The sequence below is a fragment of the Daucus carota genome, chromosome 6, assembly GCF_001625215.2.
Source record: "Daucus carota subsp. sativus chromosome 6, DH1 v3.0, whole genome shotgun sequence".
In the NCBI taxonomy this organism is placed as follows: Eukaryota; Viridiplantae; Streptophyta; class Magnoliopsida; order Apiales; family Apiaceae; genus Daucus; species Daucus carota.
Genome location: NC_030386.2, coordinates 39,739,777 through 39,767,361, shown reverse-complemented (window position 1 = coordinate 39,767,361; position 27,585 = coordinate 39,739,777). Strand labels below are relative to the sequence as shown.

At 34.3% G+C, this 27,585-nt stretch overlaps 1 protein-coding gene across 1 annotated transcript in view; it reads left to right on the top strand.

Moving 5' to 3' along the window:
- Positions 1-27,465, top strand: part of LOC108227392 (uncharacterized) — a 33,902-nt gene extending 6,437 nt beyond the window's left edge. The window contains exons 11-48 of the mRNA XM_017402511.2: positions 39-110; positions 1,022-1,093; positions 1,210-1,275; positions 1,415-1,480; positions 2,071-2,115; positions 2,573-2,637; positions 3,583-3,959; positions 4,071-4,266; positions 4,374-4,544; positions 5,818-5,936; positions 6,460-6,670; positions 7,019-7,250; positions 7,678-7,828; positions 8,292-8,666; positions 15,327-15,489; positions 16,232-16,409; positions 16,706-16,777; positions 16,869-16,940; positions 17,022-17,093; positions 17,195-17,266; positions 18,005-18,076; positions 18,184-18,255; positions 18,405-18,476; positions 18,612-18,683; positions 18,825-18,896; positions 20,025-20,096; positions 20,212-20,277; positions 21,429-21,494; positions 21,618-21,662; positions 22,390-22,454; positions 23,380-23,756; positions 24,755-24,950; positions 25,040-25,225; positions 25,453-25,571; positions 25,979-26,189; positions 26,265-26,496; positions 26,604-26,754; positions 26,941-27,465. Coding sequence (XP_017258000.2) covers positions 39-110; positions 1,022-1,093; positions 1,210-1,275; positions 1,415-1,480; positions 2,071-2,115; positions 2,573-2,637; positions 3,583-3,959; positions 4,071-4,266; positions 4,374-4,544; positions 5,818-5,936; positions 6,460-6,670; positions 7,019-7,250; positions 7,678-7,828; positions 8,292-8,666; positions 15,327-15,489; positions 16,232-16,409; positions 16,706-16,777; positions 16,869-16,940; positions 17,022-17,093; positions 17,195-17,266; positions 18,005-18,076; positions 18,184-18,255; positions 18,405-18,476; positions 18,612-18,683; positions 18,825-18,896; positions 20,025-20,096; positions 20,212-20,277; positions 21,429-21,494; positions 21,618-21,662; positions 22,390-22,454; positions 23,380-23,756; positions 24,755-24,950; positions 25,040-25,225; positions 25,453-25,571; positions 25,979-26,189; positions 26,265-26,496; positions 26,604-26,754; positions 26,941-27,339 — 5,392 coding nt within the window. The 3' untranslated portion in view covers positions 27,340-27,465. The remainder of the gene's footprint in view (positions 1-38; positions 111-1,021; positions 1,094-1,209; positions 1,276-1,414; positions 1,481-2,070; positions 2,116-2,572; positions 2,638-3,582; positions 3,960-4,070; positions 4,267-4,373; positions 4,545-5,817; positions 5,937-6,459; positions 6,671-7,018; positions 7,251-7,677; positions 7,829-8,291; positions 8,667-15,326; positions 15,490-16,231; positions 16,410-16,705; positions 16,778-16,868; positions 16,941-17,021; positions 17,094-17,194; positions 17,267-18,004; positions 18,077-18,183; positions 18,256-18,404; positions 18,477-18,611; positions 18,684-18,824; positions 18,897-20,024; positions 20,097-20,211; positions 20,278-21,428; positions 21,495-21,617; positions 21,663-22,389; positions 22,455-23,379; positions 23,757-24,754; positions 24,951-25,039; positions 25,226-25,452; positions 25,572-25,978; positions 26,190-26,264; positions 26,497-26,603; positions 26,755-26,940) is intronic.
- The last annotated feature ends 120 nt before the right edge of the window (positions 27,466-27,585 follow it).

The following is a 27,585-nucleotide window of genomic DNA, read 5'->3' as shown; positions in this document are numbered from 1 at the left end:
ATGCTATGACTTATTTACTTATTCTTACCCTTCTGCAGAGTTTTGCGGAATAACAATATGTCTGGTTCTATCCCTTCTGACATTGGTGGTCATCAAAATTTAACTCAACTGTAAGTTCTTAAAGTTGGATGATTGGGTCTAGGAATTTTAACATGAAGCTTGGTTTTGTTCTGACAATGTTGTTTTAGCAGACAATCTTAATTTTGGAAGTAAGCGAATGTAGATAAGTCATACAAAAGACCCATTATACTTTATGTCACAAATTTCGTATGATTCTATTAATATAGCTAAAAGGTCAAGGCTCACCAAGTATAAAGGGTGAATTGAACCATTCAAGACTAATAATTCCGTAGGACAAAAGAAATACATATAATTCCCAAAAAAGGAACTAAACTATCAATATATACGTAAGAAAATACACTTGTCGTATGATGAGACTATGATTAAAGGGATAAGGTAAATAATAGAAGAGTACAACTGTAAAGAGAACCAATATATGGAGTTGAAGAAACTTACTTTCCACTAGCTTTTATAACCAGGAACGTCTGTAGTAATTATGAATACGTGTACTCTCTTCCTTGTATAAACTACTTGTATTTTTTTTTGGACAAGAAAGTCTTTCAAGATACGTTGAACCAAGTCATCTTCAGATTTTGTTTTGTGTCACTGTATATCACAGCCATGACAGCTGATTGTCATGGCATGCCACTAACTCAAGACTTTTTTTTTTTTTTTCTGGTTCTCTTGCAACTTGTCATGTTCTGACCAGCTCCTCATAACAATGAGAATTTCTACTGTTGCTAAAATTGACTGGTCTCTCCTGGGGATGATCATGCTGACTTCTAAACATATTAACTTCAAGCGCACACCATTTTTTCTCCAGAGAGTATCCAAAAGTTCTTAGATTCATTTGATAAGAATTGTGTCCGTAATCTAAATAGATCTGTACACATATATATCATGCAGCAGCATTGTCTTTTGACAGACGTTCACTAATTTATTTATTTATTTATTTTACCAGAGATTTGAGCTTCAACAACTTCAGTGGAAGGATTCCAAACTCACTATTCAACTTGAGTTCGCTCTCATTCTTGTAATAGAAATCTCAAACTTTTTCTTTTTTAGTCACCTGATCTGATAAATTGTTTAGTTCTTCTTTTGCACTACTTTAAGCTAAACTGAAGCATGTTTTTGCTTTTCTGTTGACAGGTTTCTAGGAAACAATAAGTTATCTGGGACACTGCCTCCACAAAAGAGTCCATCTCTCAGGAATATGTGAGTAAATAAGTCTATGGAATGTAAATTATCAGATAAAATTGAAGTGACCGGATTACTTTAAGGAACTCTAGTATTATCATTTCAGCAACTGCTTGTTGCTTTAAACTTACGTTTCTTAGTTCTAAAATTTGCGCAGAGATTTGTCATACAATGAGCTTTCAGGGACATTTCCTACGTGGATCAGCGAACCTAACATACAAATGTATGTACATATATGTATCTATAGGCTTCCTTGCTGCTTACCACTGTTATCATGTTACGTTATTTATTTAAGGGTTATAAGCAATTTTTTCCTTTAGTATGTCCATGTGGACACATGAACCAGTAAAGCAAAAATCGTACTTCCCTACTCTATATGTTTGTCCTTTATGAAACTCACCCCTTTATGGTTTTACCTTTGTACAAGAAGAACTTTTTCTTTACGAATTCTTCCCCATTACCCTTCCCGGACTTGAAAGTTCTGGTTGAATTTATATTCCTTGTGCTTGAAAACTGAGAAATTGATATGTACAGATTGATGATCATGCGAAGCAATTGTAAAATATAAGAACTGGAAAGCCAACATAAATTAATGACTCCGGTGTGGGCAAAATTGAAATAAACTGTAAAAAAAGGGTAAGGAATTAAGGATGTACAAAGGAGAAACTCAAGGGGGCATAGGCACTAAAATTTTCCTTGAGGGTTTTTGTGCTTTTGGGCAACTTTAAAGGGCCAATGCGTTAATAACTCTATATATATAACTGTGGCAACTGTAATTCTCAGAACTAACAATGAAAACTTTATGGTATGCAGTAATTTAGCAGTCAACAACTTCACCATTGAAGGATCAGATAGCAGGTGATTCTCAATCATCTAGTTTCTCCTAGCCTAATGTTGCAATTTGCTGCTATTTTTGATGTATAACAATTATGTTTCTTAGGGTGTTGATTGTTGAGTCATTGTGCAAGTAATGAACATTCATCATTTCAAAATTTCAAACCAAATATATTCTCTTTGCAATAGCTTTTTATAATTTTTGGTGCAAATGGATTAGTGATCAGTCACATGTTTTGGAGTTGAGGCAAAGATTTTTTTGTGAAAATTAGTTTCTGGGAATTTTAGAGAATATAGCTCATGGATTAGATATGAGTGATTCTTATGGCTGAAGAAGCACAACTTTTAAATATGTGTTTCTCAAAATTAGTAACCACAATATGCAAATGGTCTGGTGACACTTTTTACTTTGGTGTATATCTTCAAAATTTGGTTCCTGTATATCTGTTATCTTGATTTTACCTGTATTTTCTGCTCTCAGTGTTCTTCCTGCTGGATTGAACTGCCTGCAGAGGGGTTTTCCCTGCAATCGTGGTCTTCCAAGATGTAAGTGCAAACATAAATTTGATAACAGAATATTTTTATTTCTGATGCTCGATGTGTACCCTATAATAGTCATTAAACACCTGCAAATATGCATGATTGGGGCGGCCATTGTACCATCTGTTTTTTCCTACCTTATATATGATTCAATATTTTTATTGTTATGAAAAAAATTGTCAATATCATGTATTATTATCCAACTTACCTTTGCTACTACTTTAATCTGGAAAAAGGTTATGGGACACAATGGGCCAATTATATACTGGGATATTGATTTATACTTTTAAGTGCAAAACCAATGGCAGATCCAAGATATTTGCCTAGTGGGAGCCAAGGGGCTATTATCTTCTGTCTGAATCTAGATGGACAAACCTAATCAATTAATTTATCATTCTTCTAAAAGATTGATATGTTGCATCCAGAATCTATTATTGTGTATATAATTTGTATTAATAACTAAGGACAACGTCATATAACCTGAAGATGGGCATCTATTATATGTTACACAATTCATCAATCAGTATAAAAAATTTATGAAGTGGAATGAGATTTTAAGTGTCTAACGAATAAAACCTTCGAAGCAGACATATAAAAATAAAAAATTCCAGTATAAAACTTGATGAATAATGTTAATCTAATCTAATTGTAGGATTAATCTAATCTAATTGTAGGATTAATTATAAACTAGCAGAGATAAATTACTTCAATTGTATCCTTGCATTAGATGAATTATTTCAATTTCATCCTATTTAAACCATTAATGAAATATACCTTACAATGTATAAAGAACATATATGTGCGAATAAAGGTGTCAATAAATTTGATCTTTTAATTAATTAAGACATCAACGAATTTTGTCTACTCGTACTTTCTGTTGCGTATCTTTTAAGTAATTTAGACATCAAATGAATCTTGTCTAATAATACAATCGGTTGCATGATCTTACAGATTATAACTTTTCAGTTAAGTGTGGTGGTCCACAAGTTACTTCATCAGACAGGATTGTATATGAGAGAGACAATCAGACCCTTGGTCCGGCCACATACTATGTTAACCCTGCGAACAGGTGGGCAGTCAGTAATGCTGGCTTGCATGCAGGGAGTAATAATCCACAATATATATACGCATCTTCATCTCAGTTTACAAATACCTTGGACTCGGAGCTGTTCCAGACAGCACGAATTTCTGCCGGGTCTTTGCGGTATTATGGCTTAGGGCTTGAGAATGGTAACTACACTGTGAAACTTCAGTTTGCAGAGATAGCTTTCTTAAATCCTCCTACTTGGAAGAGTCTTGGAAAGAGAATTTTTGATATATACATCCAGGTAGGCGTGGGCTCCTTTTCTTTGTGTCAATTTGACATCCAGTAATGTGTGGGTTCGTTTTCTTTCTTTATGCTAAATTATTTTTCTGATATACTAATTTGTTTGTTTTAGGGGAACCTAATGTGGAAAGATTTCGATATACGCAAGGAAGCTGGATCTTCATTCCGTGCACTTCCAAAGGAATTTAAAGTACGTGTTTCTGAAAACTACCTTGAAATTCATTTATTTTGGGCTGGAAAAGGGACATGTTGTATACCAGATCAAGGTACATACGGGCCTTCTATTTCTGCAATCAGTGCGACGCCAGGTAATTTACTGTTTTACGTAATGGCACAGAGCATTGGCTCTCAACCTAGTAGCTTGAACCTTGTTCTTCTTTTCTTTGAATTCAACTTATGATCTCACGTCATGCAGATTTCATTCCTACCGTTAGCAATGATTCTCCTGTCAATTCTTCCAGCAAGAGCGACACTGGTTTGATTGTGGGGATAGTTGTTCCTGTTGCTGTTTTAAGCTTCCTGGCTGTAGGTTTTGTGTTCTTTTTCATTCAAAGAAGGAAAAGGCGTAAAGCCTCTGAAGATGAAGGTAAAAAGGGAAACTATTAAAATGTGTTTTTGTTATATCATTATTTCAACGTCTACCTATTTTATTTATCTATTCTTTTCTATTTATTGGGACTGTATTCACCCCACTCAAAACCAGTTTTATCATGTTTTAAAACACAGTAATGTTTCTACTTTTTACATGTGCATTATACAACATGAAATAAAATTTTGAAACACTGCACTAACATCAGTTTATCTACTGTTTACTACATGGTATTCTATGATGGGTGTTCTATTTTCGTTTTATTTATGTAATTATTTTATCCCAGAATCCCTGACTAGGCTCTAATATAGTAATTTGCATAAATAAGTTTTTATTATAAAATGTTTTTCTATGCTTAGAATAAGCCCTTTTTCATTTGTTATAATCATATGTTATTAAAAGAGAATAGGAGAATGATATTAGCATTGACTTTATCTTTGTGACTGAAGTGAAGTGGTGGCGTGTGTATATATGCAAATTCTCATTAGGTTTCTGGAAGATCCTTGAGTCGCTAGGCTTGATTCATGAATTTAATCGGTGATTCTAGACTCTTTTGGATGGTGAAAACAACTTGCAATTTTCTGGAATGAACTTCGGATAATATAAGTATGGATTACTGCACTAAAATGGTTAAATGGTAAGTAGGCCGTAAAGAAAGGATAGAAATATTACAAAAACTGTATGCAACTGTAGCTTCCAGAAATATTAAATATTGAGAGAAGGTTAGGGATATAGGTCATAAGCGGGAATGGAGCATGTTTATGGTGTACCCTATATGCGCCTCCAAGAAAAATGGTTTAGATTGACTACATCAATTGTGGGAAAACTAAACTTTATAATGGCCAGAACTAATTGATAAAGGGTATGTTAGTAGAGGCATAATGCAGAATATGTTTCATGGGGCTTTGACCAGGTGATTTTGGCTTCAGAGAAAATTCTATTTGCTGTAAATCTAAATTTCCCATTTAGCAAAAAATACATAAATTTCAAGTTCACACTGTTACACCATTTTATTGCTACATGTAAGGAAGGTATTTTATAGTCTGCACTGGCTAGTCCTATTCACTAAATTCGTATCATGTTTTTCCTCTGTCGTTCAATGCTTTCCAATGTTGTACATTATGATGGGTGTTAAATGAATTTTGTAGAAATTGGTGTCCTATATACATTCTAATGTTTTATATTATTATATAAGTTAAATTATATTCCTATTGACAGGCTTATGTTTTACAGTACTTAATTAATGCTGATTTTTGTTCTAAAATTACAGAGTTTCTGGGGCTGGATGCCAGACCATATACTTTCAGTTATGCAGAACTGAAAGCTGGAACAGATGACTTTAGTCCCATCAATAAGCTTGGGGAGGGGGGATTTGGACCTGTTTACAAGGTGAGTCACATTTGTAATTAAGAACCGTAATTTAATTGGTTAAACAGTTCATATCCCTTTGCCCCAAAAAGAATAATATGAAACTCAACATATAAACTGTGTTAGAAAATCATTAATCACCTCTATGGCATGACTTTGAGATTACAAATTGTAATCATTACTTTCTCCCCTTGTACAGAAAGAGTACCTGGTCAAATTTGTACATAGGAACAGTTTACAGTTTGTTTGTGCCTTTTGTTTACAAAAAATTTTGATATCAAACTTGTGGGTGATGTGAATTTCATAATTGCCATTATTCGAAAGTGATCCTCTTTCTTTCAAATTTTTTTTTTCCAAAAATGGATTTTGTATTGTGAAATGGGATTAACTATATTATTATTAACAAATATTGAGATCTTAATCGATGCATTCTAGAAGGAAAATAAATGCCTATTATTCTCTTATTTCATCTTTCCTTTTGCAAAAAGCATAGGAATATGGACTCCAAGTTAGGTAGTGCATATAAAATTGTCTTAATCAACAGGGTATGCTTAGCGATGCTAGAGCTGTTGCTGTCAAACAACTTTCCGTGGCATCTCATCAAGGAAAGAGTCAGTTTGTGGCAGAAATTGCAACAATATCTGCTGTGCAGCATCGTAACCTTGTGAAATTATATGGATGCTGCATCGAAGGAGATAAGAGACTGCTTGTCTATGAATATCTTGAAAACAACAGTCTTGATCAAGCGTTATTTGGTAATTGTTCACAGCTCCTACAAATAACTTTATATAATTTCTGTATAAAAGTTTAATAATTTTATTTATCATATATTGTATTAATTTATTATTTTTAGTGAAATATATGTCTTTTAAACTGACGAATTTTACTTTAAATTTTACAGATATATCTTGTTTGTAACTTTTTTGTATATTTATATTTCATTAAGTTTTTTGCAGTTGTCAATTATCAAAACCTTAATTTCATTGTAGTCTTCATAAACCGCAAACCTTGAACTTTGGAGGATATCCCTCTTAGGGTTATATATTTGATATAATATGAATAGATTCAGAAAAGAAATTAATTTTCATGTGTTTATGAAACAGGAAACAAAACTTTGTTCCTTGACTGGTCTACTCGTTTTGAAATATGCCTTGGAGTTGCACGCGGTCTTACATATCTTCACGAAGAATCACGAGTAAGAATTGTACACAGAGATGTGAAAGCAAGCAATATTTTGCTTGATTCTGATCTTGTACCCAAAATTTCGGACTTCGGCTTGGCCAAACTCTATGATGATAAGAAGACTCACATAAGTACTCGTGTTGCAGGAACAATGTATGAGTTAATTATAAATGTCTAAGGGTCCTGGTCCCTGACAACCATGTGTCAGGGACCGGTTATATAACACACACTACCAGGGCCGTCGGATTTCTATTTGAAGGGTCCAGATTGAAGCTTTTTTTTTTACCGATCCGCTATAATTTTCCGCGGATCGGAGCTTTTCCCTTCCGCGGATAATATCCGCGGAAGGGAAAAGCTCCGATCCGCGGAAAATTATAGCGGATCGGTAAAAAAAAAAGCTTTCATCTCCACCATTAAAATACAGATCTAAGGGCTCTGAAGCTGTGTGTTGGATAAGGGTTCTGTAACAATCGATTGTTACAGACCAAAACCCAATGTCTAAATGCTTACATTGTCATTGTTTTTTATGTTCCTATTTCTGTATCGAGTAAGTCGTAATATATTTTTATAATTTCTGCAGTGGGTATCTTGCTCCAGAATATGCCATGCGTGGACATCTTACCGAAAAAGCTGATGTATTCGGGTTTGGTGTTGTAGCTCTTGAAATTGTTAGTGGCAGGTCCAATTCCGACTCCTCCTTAGAAGATGATAAAGTATACCTTCTTGAATGGGTATGGACCAACTCTTTACATGCTTTACCTGTAGCTAGCTGGTAATTATGTGTATGCTTCTAAACTCTAGCAGTCTAGCTTAGAGAGGGTATTAATAATCTTATATACCTGATACTGCTTAGCGCATGGTTAGTGTTATCGCAGATTCTAAACATTTTTGCAATAGAGTACATTAGTTTTAGGCTATTAACTATAGCACAAACATCTGTAGAGGTCGTGACCGTCACTACAGAGAGACACCAACATGCTCAGACCCTTGAACTACGAACACTGAAATGACATTGATTTTACTAATAACTAAAGTATAGAATGTTCAACAGACATGTTTCATATATTCTCCAATCATCAACTAAAATCCACGAACCTAAAGTTTTAGAAAAATTAACATATTTAGTCGCAGTGACAGATTTGTCAAAAACACTGAGATTCTTTCAGCTGCTTGTAATAATTTACTTCTTTTTAGGCCTGGCAATTACACGAGGATAACCGTGGGCTTGAGCTTGTTGATCCGAGTTTGTCCACATGCAACGAGAGTGAAGCTAAAAGGGTCATAGACGTGGCACTTCTGTGCACTCAAACATCACCAAATCTAAGACCTCCAATGTCTCGTGTGGTGGCAATGTTATCAGGAGACATCGAAGTAACTCCAGTCACTACGAAGCCTGGCTATCTTACGGACTGGAAATTCTCAGATTCAACAACTTTTCTGAGTGCTGACGCTTCAACATCAAATACTGATCAGAGTACTCAGTTTAGCTCATCTGCAGGTACAACCCAGCTAAGCGATCCAAATTACACCCCAGTTAATGTCTCTGCTTCCATGCTCGGAGAGGGTAGATAGACGCAAACTCCATCAATATTTTCTCGGGCCCAAGCTTTGCTTCGTCGATGGTATCGACGTTGTTCATCACTTCTTGTCCCATACTTTGTTAAGTGTTATGTGATTGAGGATAGGTCAAAACACCTAAGTTTTTATATCAAGTGATAAGAATAGTTATTTTCAGTTTTGATAAAATTATCCACCCGATACCCATTCGACCACTTGAGGAGTATTACATGTAGTACATATTTGGAAACGAGTTATCCTCCCTGATATTTATCGGACCGGATTATTATCGGATCGAATTATTAGAGCATCTCCAATCATCTAAAGCCCTTGTAGCCAAGATGAGTTGCCATACTTAAAATAAAAAAATTTAGCCAACAGCTCCAAAAACTCAACTCCAACCATGCTCACCTGTTGTCTATAAATTAGGGGTGTAATTCGGGCCGAGCGAGCTGAGTTTCGAGCCGGGCGTAATTCGAGCCGAAGTTAATCGAGTCGAGCCGAGCCGGCTCGTTTAACTAATCGAGCTTAAATCCCTACCCGAACTCGACTCGTTTAATTTCACGAATCGAGTCGAGCCGAGCCGGCTCGTTTAGCTAAACGAGCCGGTTTTAGCGAGTCGGGCGAGCGGCTCGTTTAATTTTACACTTAATCGAGCTTAAACCTCTACCCGAACTCGGCTCGTTTAATTTCACGAGTCGAGCCGAGCCGGCTCATTTAATTAAACGAGTCGGAACCTTTGCCCGAGCTCGGCTCGTTTAACTAAACGAGCCGAAGTCGAGCCTACTTAAACGAGTTCGAGCCGGGCGAGCTCGCGAGCCGCCCGGCTCGAATTACAGCTCTACTATAAATTTAGCCAACCTCCTATGGATGGCTAAATTTGTCGAACCTCTACAAGTCTGTAAGAAAATCTGTAGGAAGATTGTACATCATTTATTATCATATTGAACTGATATATTCTATTTTAACAATTTAAAATATTATTAACATATTATTTTTAAATTATAGCCAACCAATATAGTCAGTACTATTGAAGCAAAATGTCTTACAAGTTCAGCAAATTTTACATAATGTCTTACAAGTCCAATTTAGCCAACAATTATAGCCAATGCCGTTGGAGATACTCTTAGGAGATCAAATTTTTTTTAATAAGGATCCATATCTATTTATTTAATCACGGATCAGATATCCGGTCCATTTACAGGCCTAGACAGGGTATCTCACTCGTTTTATTTTATTTTTTCAACAATACGTTTTTGATACTCCCTACATTTTGAATAATAATCGTTTTAATTTATATGTATATATTTATATAGAGTAAAATTCTATGGAGACCACTTTTATTGGAGACCGTGGAGACCACTTATGTTCTGCAATGAAAACACTATAAAATACATTATTTTGTGAAGTATGTTCAACAAATATCATGTATTCATTAAAATTGTTGAAGATCATCTATGTTTCATAAGTATATAATGTATGTTCTGCAAGTTGAACAATTCAAACTAAATATATTTCGTAGAATATAACATTTTGTAATGTTCTACATGCGAAACTTATATGATATTCAAAATTTTAAAGTGAAATAATGATTTTGTACAACATGATGTGCAAAATTATACATTTTGCAATGTTTTTATGCAATATTTCACTTGCAGAACATAAGTGGTCTCCACGGTCTCCAATAAAAGTGGTTTCCATAGAATTTTACTCTATTTATATATATTATTTTCAAATTTTTTAAAATAAATATAATAGTATTAAAACTTTATTCAAAGAAAAAATTTGAAAATAATATATGTAAGTAAATATTTGTACACCTAAAAATTAGGTAAAAAGAATTTCATCTTCAGTAGGTGCTAGTGCCTAACAAACCCCTCTTCATCTTCAATAAGTACTAGTGCCTCGCGAACCGGCAAAACAGTGAGTGCTATATTAGCGCCACAAGAATCTTCACTTATATCGATTTTTTTGCATTGGAATAAGATCTTGATCATCTTACCGAAAATAGTTGATCTTCCAAGCAGCTATAGCAGCTAACATTCACCCATTAATTAGTATTGACATTTGGAACCAGTAATTTCTAGAGCTCCATTTAACCACCTGTTAACACTATAGATACTCCAGCTGGCAATGACAGTAATACTACAGCTGGCAATGACAGGTCAGCAAGACAACTGGCATAACAGAACAGGCGGGAAAAGTTGTTATTCCAGAGCCACTACTTCAGGATCACTACTTGTATATATATAGGCAGATAACATCTCTTTAGACATAACTTTAGCTTTTGTATATAGAAAACACAAGTTCCAGAACTCTCTGTAATATAGATCTTGAGTATTAATGGCGTTTTTAGTAGTTGTTCATTTCTGAAGTCACATTTCTAACACCACCTCCAACACTTCATTCATATATGGTATCATAGGGTGTTCCAGGTGTTGTTGTCTTATATACTCTGTCAGGTGATCTTGTCTGACATACTGACATCAATCTCCACCACACAGGCATGGCCTAGACAAATGCAGAGGATTGGAAATAGAATCTCTAAAATATTTTTGAATCTCAGAAACCAGATTTTTTTCCATCCTTCTTGTCATCATATAAAAACAAATAAGTGGCCCAAGCACTTTTCATGGCAAAAACAGTATTCACTATGTACAAATCTATGGCAATAATCGCGATGCTAATGCTCCACTCAGCCTTCCATTTATTGGGAAATAAGTGTTTGTGATTTGGTGTGTGTGATTGATTTGCTAGTGCATCGGTAATAAAATTATCACTACTTAACGCGTTCTTAATACATACATATATATTACCAAATTATAAAATTAAATACATATTACCGATTCATATAATTCTTAAATAATGAAGAATAACATCATAAAATTATAAAATTAAATGCATATTACCGATTCATATAATTCTTAAATAATGAAGAATAACATCATAAAAAGATTCCTAATATCATGCCAGACATAATAAGAGATGGAATGTTATATGTATACCACAAGTTTAATGATGGAGTTCTTTGTTGGCAAATCCGTGCCAATAAACATGAAGATAATATCGCATATTTTTTATTGTTTGCGAATTTATTTTTGCTAGGAATAATTTTTTTTTTAACTTAGACGTTGAACAAAATCAATAATCAATATTAATTAGTAGTTAAAAAGAAGCAGTCAAATACAAAATTATATCACACACTTGCCGTCGTGCTTCTACCTATATTTTCTGCCCAGCTTCTGCATATTGTCTCAGCCTGTATTTTCCTCTTCAATATTGTCTTTATACAGTCAAGCTTATCTTTCTCTTCATTTCTCTTGTTCTTTCTTTTTCATGCTTTCGTTTCTTTTCTTTCAATCTCTTTATCACTATCATGAACTATCATGTTCTACAAATGTCGGTGAACGAATATAAGAAGTCACTCATTATCTATCTTCTCTGTTTTATTAAAATAGTTCATTTTAATTATTTTCTTGATTAAAGTGGCCAATTTTTTTTTTTTTTAACGTAGGTACCCGTTTAGGTGCGCACTGGGTAAACCCACGAGCTCACGTGATAGCCTGCAAACCACGTAAACCATCTCTTGTTCTTTCTTTTTCATGCTTTCATTTCTCTTCTTTCAATCTCTTTATCACTATCATGAACTATCATGTTCTACAAATGTCGGTGAACGAATATAAGAAGTCACTCATTATCTATCTTCTATGTTTTATTAAAATAGTTTATTTTAATTATTTTCTTGATTAAAGTGGCCAATTTTTTTTATTTTTTTTTAACGTAGAAACCCGCAGCCGCTCCTCTTTGGGTGCGCACTGGGTAAACCCACGAGCTCACGTGATAGCCTGCAAACCACGTAAACCATCTCTTGTTCTTTCTTTTTCATGCTTTCATTTCTCTTCTTTCAATCTCTTTATCACTATCATGAACTATCATGTTCTACAAATGTCGGTGAACGAATATAAGAAGTCACTCATTATCTATCTTCTCTGTTTTATTAAAATAGTTCATTTTAATTATTTTCTTGATTAAAGTGGCCAATTTTTTTTTTTTTTTTTAAACGTAGAAACCCGCAGCCGCTACTCTTTGGGTGCGCACTGGGTAAACCCACGAGCTCACGTGATAGCCTGCAAACCACGTAAACCAAGGTAAACCGCTTAAGCGACAGGCTATGGCCCAGGAGGCATAATCACAAATATCGCTCCCTTCGAGAGTCGAACCTGTGACCAAGAGGATACAAGTCCCCTCTTTAACCAGCTGAACCAACCCTTGCGGGCAAAGTGGCCAAATTTTATCTTAATTAATATGTAATATAATATAAATAAACATTTCAATAATACATAATCTTCTTTAAACTGTGATGTTTCATTTTTTAAATTGAAAATTAGTAATTAATAATATTATATTTTAAAAATCCAATAATTTAATTATAAAAATATAAAATAAACTCTAATTAAAAACAGGTAATATAAGTGATTTTGTTATCAGAAAGTCACTTGTCTTAAAATTCATTAAAACGTATATTTTCTAAAGCACTTCAGAATATACTTAAAACCACACATTGATCTCATAGGAGTCTACTATTCCAGTAAAATATAAAAAAATCTCACACTCTTCATACATAGAAGATACTTTTTTCGTGCTCGATCCCATTTGATATTTTCTAGTGTCTCAAAATTAAAATCTAATATTAATTATTTAGTATGATGAATAAAGTGTTAATATATCTAGAAATATTTTATTATTTTATAAAAATTATTTATTTTGTTATTATTTAATAAAATAAGAATAGAAAAAGCAATATATGGTATGATTATGGTGTATATTAGGTTAAATAATATTGTATATTATTCTTGAATGCATCTAGATTCTCGTTTCATGATAAACCGATACCCTTTCATTTATTTTTTTTTGAAAATAACAGTATTTCATGAAACGACAATTTGGATGCATTAAAAAATAGTACACCATGTCGTTTAACCTAATATAAATATAGTACTGATATCAGATTTATTTGATATTCCTTTTCCTCAAATATGAACTGTTTATAAACAAAATCGTTTAACCTGATATTACTTTATCTTAAATATGAAAATTTGTTTATAAATAAAATGATGTGACGCAGAAAGTTACTTATAATATAATTATGTATCAGTTTGATTTTAATTGCAGTTTAACTATTTTCTACACACGCCACAAAAATTAAACATAAAAAATAGAACAATACATAAAATTGTGCGACTAGTGTATAATTACTGCATTTTTTGTTACTCCAAATCCTGATTACATCTTACTACTCCCATTTTTATCTGACATTACAATTTTTGCGTGTGTCAAAATAATTTTATCGTATAACCGAAATAATCAGTTTAAAAATATTGAACAAGATATATATTGTAATTTAAAAAACTAAAACACAAATATAGTATATTAAACCGCGGTGGTAACAAAGATAAAAAAAGGAGTTGACGAGAGGAGCTAACATGTATAAACTCATTCTCATCTCTGTCATTTTAAAAGATAATTTAAATATTAATATAGGTTTGGATTTCTGACAATTGATGATTATAATAACATTTTAAGGCAGAAAAATATGTTTTTTTTAGGGATCATGAACTCATCTATAATTTAAACACCGACTTTAAAATTTTCTTCTTTTAGCGATAAAAATTAATTTGTAAACGGTTGTTCTTTCAAATACACATATATTACTAGTATTCTCAGACTCAAACAAGAACTAATAGTCAATAAATTTATTTTGTATATTTACATGTCAATTATTACTGACAGGGTAACAGGTGAGAAGGTGACAGATATAGTGGGTGTTTGGGTTGGACTTATAAGTCCAGCTTCTGGATTATAAGTTATGAGCACTTATTCGTACCGTTTGTGTAATAAGTCAAGAAGCACTTATAAAAAGCTAGGAATGCTAGCTTTTGTTTCAGGACTTCTACTTATTTCCCAAACACTTTAATCACTTATAAGTCTTATCTTGCTTCTAACTTCTACTCCACTTATTTATTTTAAGCAAGAATCACTTATTTTAAACCCACCCAAACGGCCCCATAATAAGACAGCTGCGACCAAGTGTTTATCCAGATTATACTATTTAATTAGGTTATGAGTTAAGCCAGTTGATCAACTTGTTCAAAGCCTACATTAATTTACATGTCAACTTGAGATGCATAGGTTAAGTTTTTACCGCTAGTCTATTAAGGTGGCCAAATAAAGGAGCTAACAGACACAAGTCAGAGATTCAACTTCCTTTAAAATATAAAAATTCAAACATATCAACATAAAGAGAGAATAAGAATATTTTTCCAACACGTTTAAAAAAAATTTATCTCATAATTAAATAAACATCATTTCAACTAATTTCCATATAAAATTGTTATTATTATCTTTAAAGTAGTGATAAGCGCACAAAATTGTGTACAGAAAATTTATACATAATAACTTGATAATTAATAACTATTGATGTAAATACATACTGTCATTTCAATTAAACTCACCACATGTCATTATTTACAACATTTTATACACAATCATGTACATCAAACATTTTTCTTATCTTTTAGAGCGATACCTGAAAACTATACCCGAAAACGAAATATATACCTAGTTTAAACAAACTCTTCCCACACAATAACAGCCACCTTACACTGTTTCTAGTTGTCAGAACTGTACCAGTCTCCTTGCAAGGCCATGAGAGCAGCAGTGACCTCTGGATTGATCGATGTGCATGTGCTTTCCGTCTTCATCGTCTTCTTCTTCTCTTTAAGTTTCGGTGTCATAGCTCAGACAAAGACAAATCCCACCGTTGATCCTAATGACGGTACGTGAATTTTTAACATAATGTTACGTTGCGTCTCCGAAATCGCTTGAAATTATTTTTCTAATTTTCTAATTCTTTTGAAATTTAATTATTCTACTCGTGAGCTCGTAACCAAATAACACCGAACTTAAACTCTTAGTGTAACGTAGGACTAAACTCGCGTCCCGGATCATGAATTCGATTCTAGTTTATTTTGAAGTTTATTAGAATACTATTAATCAGCAAAATATATATCAGCCTAATAAATTTTCGATAACTCATCTGGAGTAGTCTGTTACATGTTTGAACTTGTTCGAAATTCAGTTTGCCTAGCCCAGACAGTGGACTCAATTCAACTTCTTTGTTAGAGACTTCTGCTGCAATTAGCGATTAGTTAAGGAATTGAAATGCCTGGTTTTGATTAGCTAATCGAAATAGTTGTTTTGATCATGTGATTAAATTAGCTGTTTCGTGTAAAATCGTGAAATTGTTCGGTATATAACTGGTTAGGTTTTTATATTTTAACTATACACATGTCGACTCAAAAACGTCAAACCTCTTATTTTTAACCAAACCTCTTGCTTTCACATTAACCTCGTTTAACTGATCAGGAACAACTGAATTAGTACAAAAATACTCGAACTCGTTTATCAGAAAAATCGAATTGATGTTAGTTTTTATATATGTAGTTATGAAATTAGATTCTCGCTGTTTTTTAGTTCTCATCTGATTTGAACCGTTTTGTTATGCAATGTGATTGCAGGGAGAATTGTGAACTCTATCTTTCGCAAATGGGGGATTTCGGCATCGAGCAACTGGAATATAAGCGGAGAATTATGCAGTGGAGCTGCCATTGATACCGTAACTACCTTCTCAGACGGTAGTTTTAACCCAGCTATTAAATGTGCCTGCGGCAATACTACTTGCCGCATTACCCAGCTGTATGTCCTCTCTTCGAAAACTTTATAAAATTCTTGGTTTTGTTATGCTCAGCACGCACTTCAACTGTTTGATATATGATCGAAGATAGTGAGTAGTGCGGGGTCCTGGTCCTGGCAATCGTATTCTTTTTCATCAGATGAATAAATAGACGTCTGAGAGTTTTTAAAAAAAAGTATCTAGCCGGTTACCTCGGTTATTAAGCGAGGTAACTAGGTAACTAGGTAAGTGAGCCTTGCCGAGGTAAGTCGGGTTTACACCAAATAGAACTAGCTCAACAATGTATATAATATGACAGGAAGGTCAAAGCGTTGGATGTTGTGGGTGTCATCCCTGAAGAGCTATGGAACTTGACTGCCCTCATGAATCTGTATGTTTTTTAGCCTAGCAAGTGCAGATTTCTTTCCTTTTTCTGGTTATGAAACAGCTGTTGAGCTATAGTGTGTGCACGTATCTTGCAGGGATTTGCGCCAAAATTACTTGACAGGTCCTTTATCTGCATCCATTGGAAATTTAGTTAGCATGCAGTATATGTGAGCGATATTTTTTTGTTAATTATATTTTTTTGTTTTGGATATCTTATAGAATTCTGACACCTTACACAACGTCTCTAGGGGCCTGAGCATTAATTCACTATCAGGAAATCTTCCAAAGGAACTCGGGAAGCTTACTGATATGAGAATATTGTATGGTGCCGTTCATTTTAATAAACGAATGATCTGTTTACCATAAAGCTATTTAAACTCTTCACAGGTTTGTAAAATGTGTTTTACGGTTAACACCGCAGGACTTTTAGCGGAAACAATTTTAGTGGCCCTCTGCCGGCAGAGCTGGGGAGTTTAACAAAGTTAGAACAAATGTAAGTGCTTGTTTTTATTTGTACTGAAATCCATGTTCAGAAGTAAGAGCTGCATTCCTCTTGTTACGGTATTGAAAATTTTCACTTCCGCAAGCTGACACTTTATGCAATAAAGACATGACAAGCCACAGAACATCACTTTGCATGAGTTTCTTACACCTATCGCTAAAAGAATATATCAGATACAAAACAAGAAACCTTCTGCTGTAGGTTCGAAATTGAGTAGATGTAGCTGCAAAAAGCATAGATTAGTGTCACCAAGAAGTAAATCAGCCTCCAGCAACATTTAATTATTTAGGGGTAGTCAAGACAGCTCCTTAAACGAAACCTGAGTGGTACCACTATCCGAACTACCAATAAAGAGAGTGGAAGATTTTGATAATAAATACTAATTGATTTAAATTCATTCGTATACTTAAATAAATGTGAAGTGCTTGCTTTCCAGAGTCTTTATCTAATATTTATTAACCATTTTCTGCTAGATAACGTAACATTCTGACTGAGTGATTGTCACAACCGTCATGTTAAGTTCTGGAAAGAGAAATCCATATGAAAGATATGTTATTAGTTTTAAGTGATTAATCTGCTGATGCTGATCTAGTAGTAGTTCATACCATTTCTGGATTGCAGTGGTCATGTTTGCACTTAATTTAAGACACAAATATACTGTATCATAACCAGAACCATATAGAATATGAAATGCAGCATTCTTTACATCAGCACTGTTCATCTTGTCAGTTACTTTGATCTTTCTGGAGTGAGCGGTCCCATACCTTCAACATTCGCTAGTCTACGAAATTTGGCTAATGTGTAAGAACCTTCAGCGATACTTAATATAATCAGAGGAAAATCAAGATGACTATTATGACAAGTGATTTTTTACTCGAGTTCACGAGAAGTAACTATTGTGATTGCAGATGGGCTTCTGGCAACGAACTTACGGGGAGAATACCCGACTTTATTGGGAATTGGTCAAAGCTTACAGAGCTGTAAGATTTATTTCTTCTTATGTCATTCCAGTGATGCTGGAAACTAGAAAATTCATCTCAACTTGAAGTATATTAAGATATTATCTTATATGTGTATCAAATATTTTATGGCATACACGGTGTTTAGACATATCCTGGTGGTTGTTTAGGAGGTTTCAGGGGAACGCTTTTGAAGGTCCCATACCGATGACTTTTGCCAATTTGACATCAATGACGGACTTGTAAGTGCTGGCTCGGTATATATTCATTGTCACACACACATATATTTATCTTACAATGTATGTATTCAGTAATTGGATATCTGTTGTCTGCTTTCCCTTACTTGTATGCTGGCCTTTGGAAATTGTACTGCACAGAAGAATAAGTGATGTATCTAATGGGAGCTCTACACTGGATTTCATCAAAGAAATGAAGTCTCTGTCTGTCTTGTAAGGAAATTTGTTTAAGGTTCTAGTATGTGCGTGTATAATATGATTTTACTTCAACGATACTATTTCAAATTTTCTAATTTTGTTCCTGGGAGATATAATAATATACTATTACTGATTTCTTCTTTGTTTTTTGTGCAGAATCTTGCGGAATAACAATATTTCTGGTTCTATCCCGTCCGACATTGGTGGATATCGAACTTTGATTCGATTGTAAGTTATATATGTTGGATGATTATTCATATGGATTCAGGCCCAGTGAGTCAAAGCTTAGTTTTTTCATGGCAATCTAAAATCTGAAAGTAGATGGAAATATGAACCCCTTTAAGAAACACCAATCAACTATGGATTACAAAAGCCTTTAAACAAGTGATACAAGTCATATTGACATATTGAACTAAGCAAGACTTCACGACTCACTAGCCTTTTACTAACATTAATTATCCAGTAATAGATTTATATAAATTAGATTAAACCATTGAAGAATAATAATTTTAGAGTAGAAGAAAACGGCTAAATCCATATTGTCTGAAAAGTAATAAAATACCTATGATAAAGAAAAAAAGCCAATACTTGTCTTAAAAGAAGCCATGTCACATTTAGCAAAAAAAAAAAAAAAAAAAAAAGAAGCCATGTCACTGTACCTGTCTTTAAAAAAGCCATGTTTATGGGGTAATGTACAGAAGAAAACAACTTGTAAGGAGAATCACAATGAAACTTTGGTGGAGATTCAGAATCCTTTCCCCTATACTTTACATCTTTCAAGCAAATGACTAACAGAGCCAGGGATATCTAGAATAATTCTCAATATAAATTGACACTGTGGTTCCAATAAAGTCCAAGGCAAATTTTGCTTTGCATCACTGCCTAAAAAGCAGGGAGAGTTTTCTGTGGTTGCGTACCCATATCCTGTGCAGCAGGGTGTGGGTGTGACTCACTGCCCTGACAGTTCACTGTCACACCCCTCGCTTCTTATATAGACAATGTTTAGATGCCACATTTGTGACGGGGGTTGCCAGTGCATGATACTAATCCTAGGACCATTGCTTCATTATGTGACGTTCTCACTAGCTCAGCACAGCCACGAGACTCTTTGCTTGTTTTAGACTTGAATTTTCTTTCTTTAGGATGATTATGCTGGCTTCTTAACACATCAACTTCAACTCTTCAAGAGTGTTCTAATTCGTTTCAAATATTACCTTATAATACCTAGATGCATCTGACTAATGGAAATCATGTCTATAATTTAAAAGTATCATATATGTAATCATGATATCACTTAGCAGCTTTCTTTTGCCATCAATTTTAATTACTTTTAGTCTTTTATATGCTTTTTATCAGAGATTTGAGCTTCAACAACTTCAGTGGACGGATTCCAAACTCGCTATTCAATTTGAGTTCACTTGAATCTTTGTACTACACATCTCTAACTTATCTTTTTCCAGTTATGATATATGATAAATTGTTTAGTGCTTCCATGCATAAATATTAGAAGAACTGAAGCATGCTTTTCCATTTATACTGTCAGGTTTCTTGGAAACAATAAGCTATCCGGCACTCTGCCTCTACAAAAGAGTGCATCTCTTAGGAATATGTGAGTAAGCTTCTGTGTAACGTTATCTATTTAAGAGAATCAAAGTCTCTGGATCAACTATTGAGTAATAATAGTGTCATCAATTCAGCAACTCCTTATGTTGTTGCTTTACAACAGGCTTTCCACTTTTTCCTGAATTCTACTTCTAGTCTTTGATATAATGAATTTTATTATCTTCGAAGGTAGGAAAACAAATAACATTTACCTAATGTTACATTATCTTATTGCTCACACGTGTCGTAGGGAGTGAGCGTGGAGGACGCTCTATGCTCTAAAGAATCACTTACAGTATAAGTCAGTAATAGCATGTTAATCTGTTGTTATGAAAACAAACAATAAACTTCTAAGTTCTAAGGGAGATGATCTTTCTCAGTCAGGGAATTGTAGCACTGTTTCCGAGAATTTTTCTGGAATAATATGTTTGAAGAAAAATCGAAAATCGGAAGGGTGTGACTCTCCTTAGTATGGGTAAGGAAGATGTTCCGATCACTGTCCTTACTGTCGAAGTCAATGTTCTCTGAATTTTTAAGCTAAATTAATAGCCTTTACATAGAAATCCTAACTATTCACCTTTCCCTTTTTTTTAGTTTTCCCCCCTATCAGATATAAAAGAAATATAAAATTACACAATCCTTTTATTCCATCTTGTATTTGTTATCAAGTGCAGCATTTTGAAGCAATAGTGTGCCAAACTTGTGGAGCCCTGCTTCATGTTTAAAACTACAGAAAAACATAGATCTAATTCTAAACTTCAAATAAAGTAGTTGTGCTTTATCAAAAGTCCGCTTGTTCTTATTTTTACTCGCCAAGTGTATAGTCTTTATTATTAAGGGACCTTCTGATGAACCCTGAGTTTAAAATAGTTTGAATATATAGTCAGAAGACTCATAACTTGGAACAATAATCAATTATCTATACATCAAAAGAATGTGCAGTATGTTATGCGGGAAACCTTTAAATATATAAGAAAGGAAGAAACTAGAAATAATCTTTAAATGGATTATCTGCCTGATCGTGTTGGCCTAAAATGTTTAAAACTATGATTATCAGTACAATTTTATACTGACTACAGACTTTATGTAGTTAAGAGATATTGCCAATGTTAGTTGTATGTGAATAGATATATAATTAAAAACCTCAAATTTCTGCAGAGATTTGTCCTACAATGACCTTTCTGGAACATTTCCTTCGTGGATCAGTGAATCAAACATACAACTGTATGTACACACGCGCACACACTGGTGTCCTTGCTGCTCCAGATTTACCATCTTTATATATAATAATCACAGCAACTTTAATATTATAAACTAACTATGAAAGCTTTATGGTGTAATGTGCAGTAATATTGTTGCCAACAACTTCAAAATTGAAGGATCAAATAGCAGGTGATTCTCTTGATTAACTACTTTCTCCTACTTAATTCTCTATTAACAGTTAACATATTGCTATTTCTGATATAACATAGTTATGCTTCTTAAATTGATAATAACATGTTCTTAATAAAAATAAGTGTGTCATTAACATATCAAAAAATATTACATCTGTGAGTGATTACTAGCAGTTACCCTTATATTCTGTTTTCTGAGTGTTTTCTTGTGTAGGCAGAACGCACAGTGGTGCTAAAAGTATATAAGTAAGTTTATCATGAAATGTGGAAAACACACTGCATGTACAAGATTAACCGTAATCCATGTAGACTAGTTTTATTCTTAATATGAATAGCATATTAGGCATAGACATCGATCACTTATCTACACGGATAATCAGAATTATGAATCGAACATATTGTCATTGCAGTAACCTTTTATAATTGTGTCTGCATTTAGATTTTAGGGATTAGTTTTGTCTTGGAGTACAGACAAAGTCACAAAGGTATTGTGAATTGATTCATCAGCTGTAACTTACTACGAGATACAGCTCGTAGACTACATGTGGGTGGCTGCAGAAGCACAAATTTGGACTATATAATGTATTCTGCAGTAATACCGGCCACAATGTACACATGATTTTGTGGAACTTTTTTTCTTGGCCCAATCCCTTGGTGTGTATATCTTCAAAAGTCAGTTTCGTTATTTCTGTTATCTGTAGTTGACCTGCATTCTCTGATGTCAGATTTCTCACACCAGGACTGAACTGTCTTCAGAAGGGTTTTCCTTGCAATCGTAATCCTCCACGATGTAAGTGCAGCGTTGTGTTTTTAGTTGAGTACTATATACATGGTGAAAACAGAATATGTTAATTCTTTAATCATTATGCTTAAGGAGTTCCATGTAGTCATTGAAAACGCAGATACGAATGATTCTAGCAACCATTGCTACAAGCTCATTTTTTCCTAGGTCGTAAGTTGGATTTATCTGGTCAATCAAGTAGTTGACTCTTGTATCAGTTTTATTTCTAGTTGTTTCTCATCGCAACTCGGACGTCTTGATTTGTTTGTAAGAATTACTTATACAGTAAATAAGTTGCCTATGTGTTTGTTTACTTGAACTGGGTCCATTGTCAACCCAGAAGGTGGAACTTTGGTTTACAAAGTAGTTACTCATTACAAGCTGTTAATATCATATGACTTCTTGATGTGTAGAGATACTCAATATGTTAACAAAAACTAGTGGTTTATCACTTTGTCTATTTGAGATCGATAAAAGATGCCGAAATTGCAATGTCTTAGAAGATCAACCCCCAGCTAGACCAGCAAAGCACCTGGGACTTTTGAACCGAAAGAATTATATGGGACGCATTGGGCCAGTTAGATTGTGGATATTCTTTTGGACAACTAATATTAAGTGCTACTATAGCCCGTGCAATGCACAAGTACATTTTAAATATTTAATTTTGTGCATACATGATCTACCGTGCAAGTAATATGTGGGCGTATTTAGAAGGCCAAAATGTATACTGTGCAAGTAATACGAGGACCAGTTGTTGGATGATCGAGCACACATTGAGCCTGTCCAACTTGGGTAAAGGGCAGTGACCAAGTGTCTACGTAGTACATGATCTATGTGTTTTGGTATTCTAATATATCAATGAAAGTTAGCTTATAATAATTAAGACATTGAAGATGTCTTCTTTGATCATTTCTTGTGTTGCATCATCTTACAGATTATAATTTTTCAATTAAGTGTGGTGGTCCATCACTTAAAACTTTAGACGGGATTGCATACGAGAGAGACAATGAGGCCCTTGGTCCTGCCACATACTATGTTCCAACATCAAATAGATGGGCTGTCAGTAATGCTGGGCAGCGTGCAGATGCTGGTAGTCCAGAATATATAAACACATCTTCATCTCGATTTGCAAATACAGTGGATCCAACACTGTTCCAGATAGCACGAACTTCTGGTGGGTCGCTTCGATACTATGGCTTAGGGCTTGAAAATGGTAACTATACCGTGAAACTTCAGTTTGCAGAGATAGCTATCCCAAATCCACCTGGTTGGAGGAGTGTCGCGAGAAGGATTTTTGATATATACATCCAGGTACGTGTCAATTTTTTTCCTTTGGTAATAAGTTCATTGTTTATTTTTTGTGGTTCATCATGTTTGGGGTGGATGATGAACTTGAGCCATACTTTAAGCTTTGCAATTTTTAGATCCATTTATTAGTTTTCTCACAACGTAGGATTTCGATAGAGTTGATCATCTAAGAATAATCAATCGGTTCTGTTGTGTTTAAAAAATATTTACCTTTTGTTTCTTATATTCGTATAACAAAAATCAAACATAACCGGGAATGAATTTTCCTGATAATTTTAAGCATTCACATACTCTTCGTAGTTAAAACTTAAGATGGAGTCATTATCAAAAATAAAATAAAACTGGAGTTTACGTCATCCAGAACATAGATTGTATTTAAGTGTATCAAATGCAAATCCCTAAATCTCATTATTCCAGAAACAAAATGTCCAGATTATTAGGATGTGACAAGTAACTTGTCCCGGTGTAAGTATACCTGAAAATTTTAATCTAATTAATTATTAGGATCTGCCGGAGGTGGTATGCTTGCGAGATATACCCTCATATGAAGAATTTGTTGTCTTAATAGAGTATATACTTATACAGCCACGTATATAGGAGGGAACTACAAATACCCCTATAATTAAGTTTATACCCCTATAGTTAAGTTTATAGATAATTCTGATTATAATACATATAATTTAAATATTTTACAAGTGCTTTTAAAAGCCACTTCGCAGATGCAGTAGGCAGCAACAGGCTGCAGATGTAAGAAAACTTAAACCAAGCCTATTCATTGATTTGATTATAATGGTTGGTCTCCTATTCAAATTTATTTCCTGGAAGTGTAATCTAATCCTTTACTTAAACTATTTCTGATAATGCTAATACCATTACTTCGTACGAAATCTCCAAATTCCCTGTTCCATGTCAATTCAGGGATGCATGGATTACATTTTTCTACGGTTTACTCCTTTTTAATATCTAATTATCCATCTGATGCATTAGTTTATTTCTATCAGGGGAGCCGAGTTTTTAAAGATTTTGATATAGTCAAGGAAGCTGGATCTTCGTTTCGTGCAACTTCAAAAGATTATAAGGTACAGGTTTCCGAAAATTACCTCGAAATCCATTTTTTTTGGGGTGGAAAAGGATCATGTTGTATACCAGATCCAAGTACATTTGGACCTTTGATTTCAGCAATTACTGCCACACCAGGTAATTTATACAACGCAATACAGTCAACAGCATAGCTTGAACCCTGTTTTCATCTCTTTGAATTCCGCCAGTGATCTTAAATCTTGCAGATTTCATTCCTTCTGTAAGTAATGATCCTCCTGTCGACCCTTCCGCCAGAAAGAACAAATCAGGTTCAGTTGCTAAGATCGCCATTCCTGTTACAGTTGTAAGCTTTCTGATTGCTGTATTCGTTTTGTCTTTCTTCGTTCGAAGAAGGAAAAAGCAGAGTACATATGAAGATGAAGGTAAAGAAGGTAAGCGATCATATATGTTCTCATGAAATTTTGACATTGATTTAACATCTGGTATTTTTTTCTTCCTGTCGTGCTATACTTTTACTTGTCCTGCTCTTTCGATGCTAGTTGAATGCGTCATACTTAAACAAAGAATTACTAAGTGTTGCCTGATAAAACATGTAGCTTACTGATATGAAATTATTAGGTATTATTACTTATTGTTCATTTATGTGCTGAAATAACAGAGTTTCTGGGGATGGACGCCAGACCATATACTTTCAGTTATGCAGAACTAAAAGTTGGAACAGATGACTTTAGTCCTGCTAATAAGCTTGGGGAGGGGGGATTCGGACCTGTTTACAAGGTGAGTCTTATTTGTATTTAATAATCGTTATTACATTGACTAAACAGTCATATCTACCCCTAATTTTAAACCCTTCCTCATCCAAGAACACAAAACATACAAAATTGAATTTTTATGTAAACTGTGATGTAAAATGCTGCAGTCTCTTTCATACTAGGACTTTGAAGCTTATGCATTAATACTTTCTATTTCATGGCTGAAAAAAGTGCAGCATCACTACCTTTAATTCTATCCCAGCTAAATATATTTTGAATAGATATTGAGTTTTCATGTAATGTGTGTTTTGCTTCGATGAAGACGCACCTCGCAACTGCGCTTATGCTGTCAGCACATGGTGTATTAAACAACCATCTGCCCCCCTTTAGGACTACAGTTGTGACAATGCAATTAAAATGTCTAATTAACAGGGTACTCTTGGTGATGGTAGAGTTGTTGCTGTGAAGAAACTTTCTGTAGCATCCCACCAAGGAAAGAATCAGTTTGTTGCAGAGATTGCAACGATATCTGCTGTGCAGCATCGTAGCCTAGTGAAATTATATGGATGCTGCATTGAGGGAGATGAGAGGCTGCTGGTATATGAGTATCTTGAAAACAACAGTCTTGATCAAGCGTTATTTGGTAATGCTTTGCAGCTCTTGCACATATTATGGAAAAATTTAAAAATTATTAAATTCTTTTGTGTCAATGAAACAGGAAAGAGAACTTTATTCCTCGACTGGTCAGCTCGTTATGAAATATGCCTTGGAGTGGCACGTGGTCTTGCATATCTTCACGAGGAATCACGAGTACGAATTGTACACAGAGATGTGAAGGCAAGCAATATTTTGCTCGATTCTGATCTTCAACCCAAAATTTCGGACTTTGGATTGGCCAAACTCTATGATGATAAAAAAACTCACATAAGTACCCGTGTTGCAGGAACAATGTATGATTAAACAGTTGTGCATTTTTAACAATATATGTAGCCATTGTTTTTGTGTGCTCTTTTTATGGATGAAGTAATTGATCTCAATATGTTTCTTGTTACTGCAGTGGATATCTTGCACCAGAATATGCCATGCGTGGACATCTTACGGAAAAAGTTGATGTCTTTGGGTTTGGTGTGGTAGCTCTGGAAGTTGTTAGCGGAAGGTCCAATTCTGACTCGACATTAGAGGATGATCACATATATCTGTTGGAATGGGTACATTCTACTTCTTCAATCGTTTCTCTTACTCGTATGGCTGAACAGAGGATTCTTAATTGTAGCTATTAGTTATAATCTAAAGCTTTATCTTAGAGAATTCGCATATTAGCCAATTAGGTAGAGTAACAGAACTTTTCACGCTATAATTCTTAAAGTGGCTTGTGATATTTAAACTCTTTCTAGGCTTGGCAACTACACGAGCATAACCGTGGAATTGATCTTGTTGATTCGAGTTTATCTGCATTCAATGAGGATGAAGTTAAAAGGCTAATAAATGTGGCACTCTTGTGCACTCAAACATCGCCAAGTTTAAGACCTCCAATGTCTCGTGTGGTGGCAATGTTATCGGAAGACATTGAAATAAGCACAGTCACTACAAAGCCTGGCTACCTTACAGACTGGACATTTACAGATGTAAACACTTTTGAAAGTGTTGATGCATCAACATCAAATACTGATGCAAACACTCCATTCAGCTCATCGGCAGATAATAGCGAGGTAACTGCTTCAAATCACACTCCAGTACATGTCCCTGCCTCGTCTGCTTTATTAAGCAGCAGGTACAATGATGCACTTGGTTGAACACAAGCTTGTACTATATCTTACATTAGTATTACCGTTGGTTTATAGCAATTCGTAAACAGTGCTGGTCATCGATAGTCAGAAATTTACTTAAGTGACTATTTTTATTTGTATCGAATTGTTTCACTTTTGACCATGGCCGGTTAGCCGGCTAGTAGTCAGGCATGAATGGAGAGATTCCCCAAAGTGAGTTTTTAATAACCAATTGGATGATATAATAGTTGTCATATTCTGAAATCTTAAAGG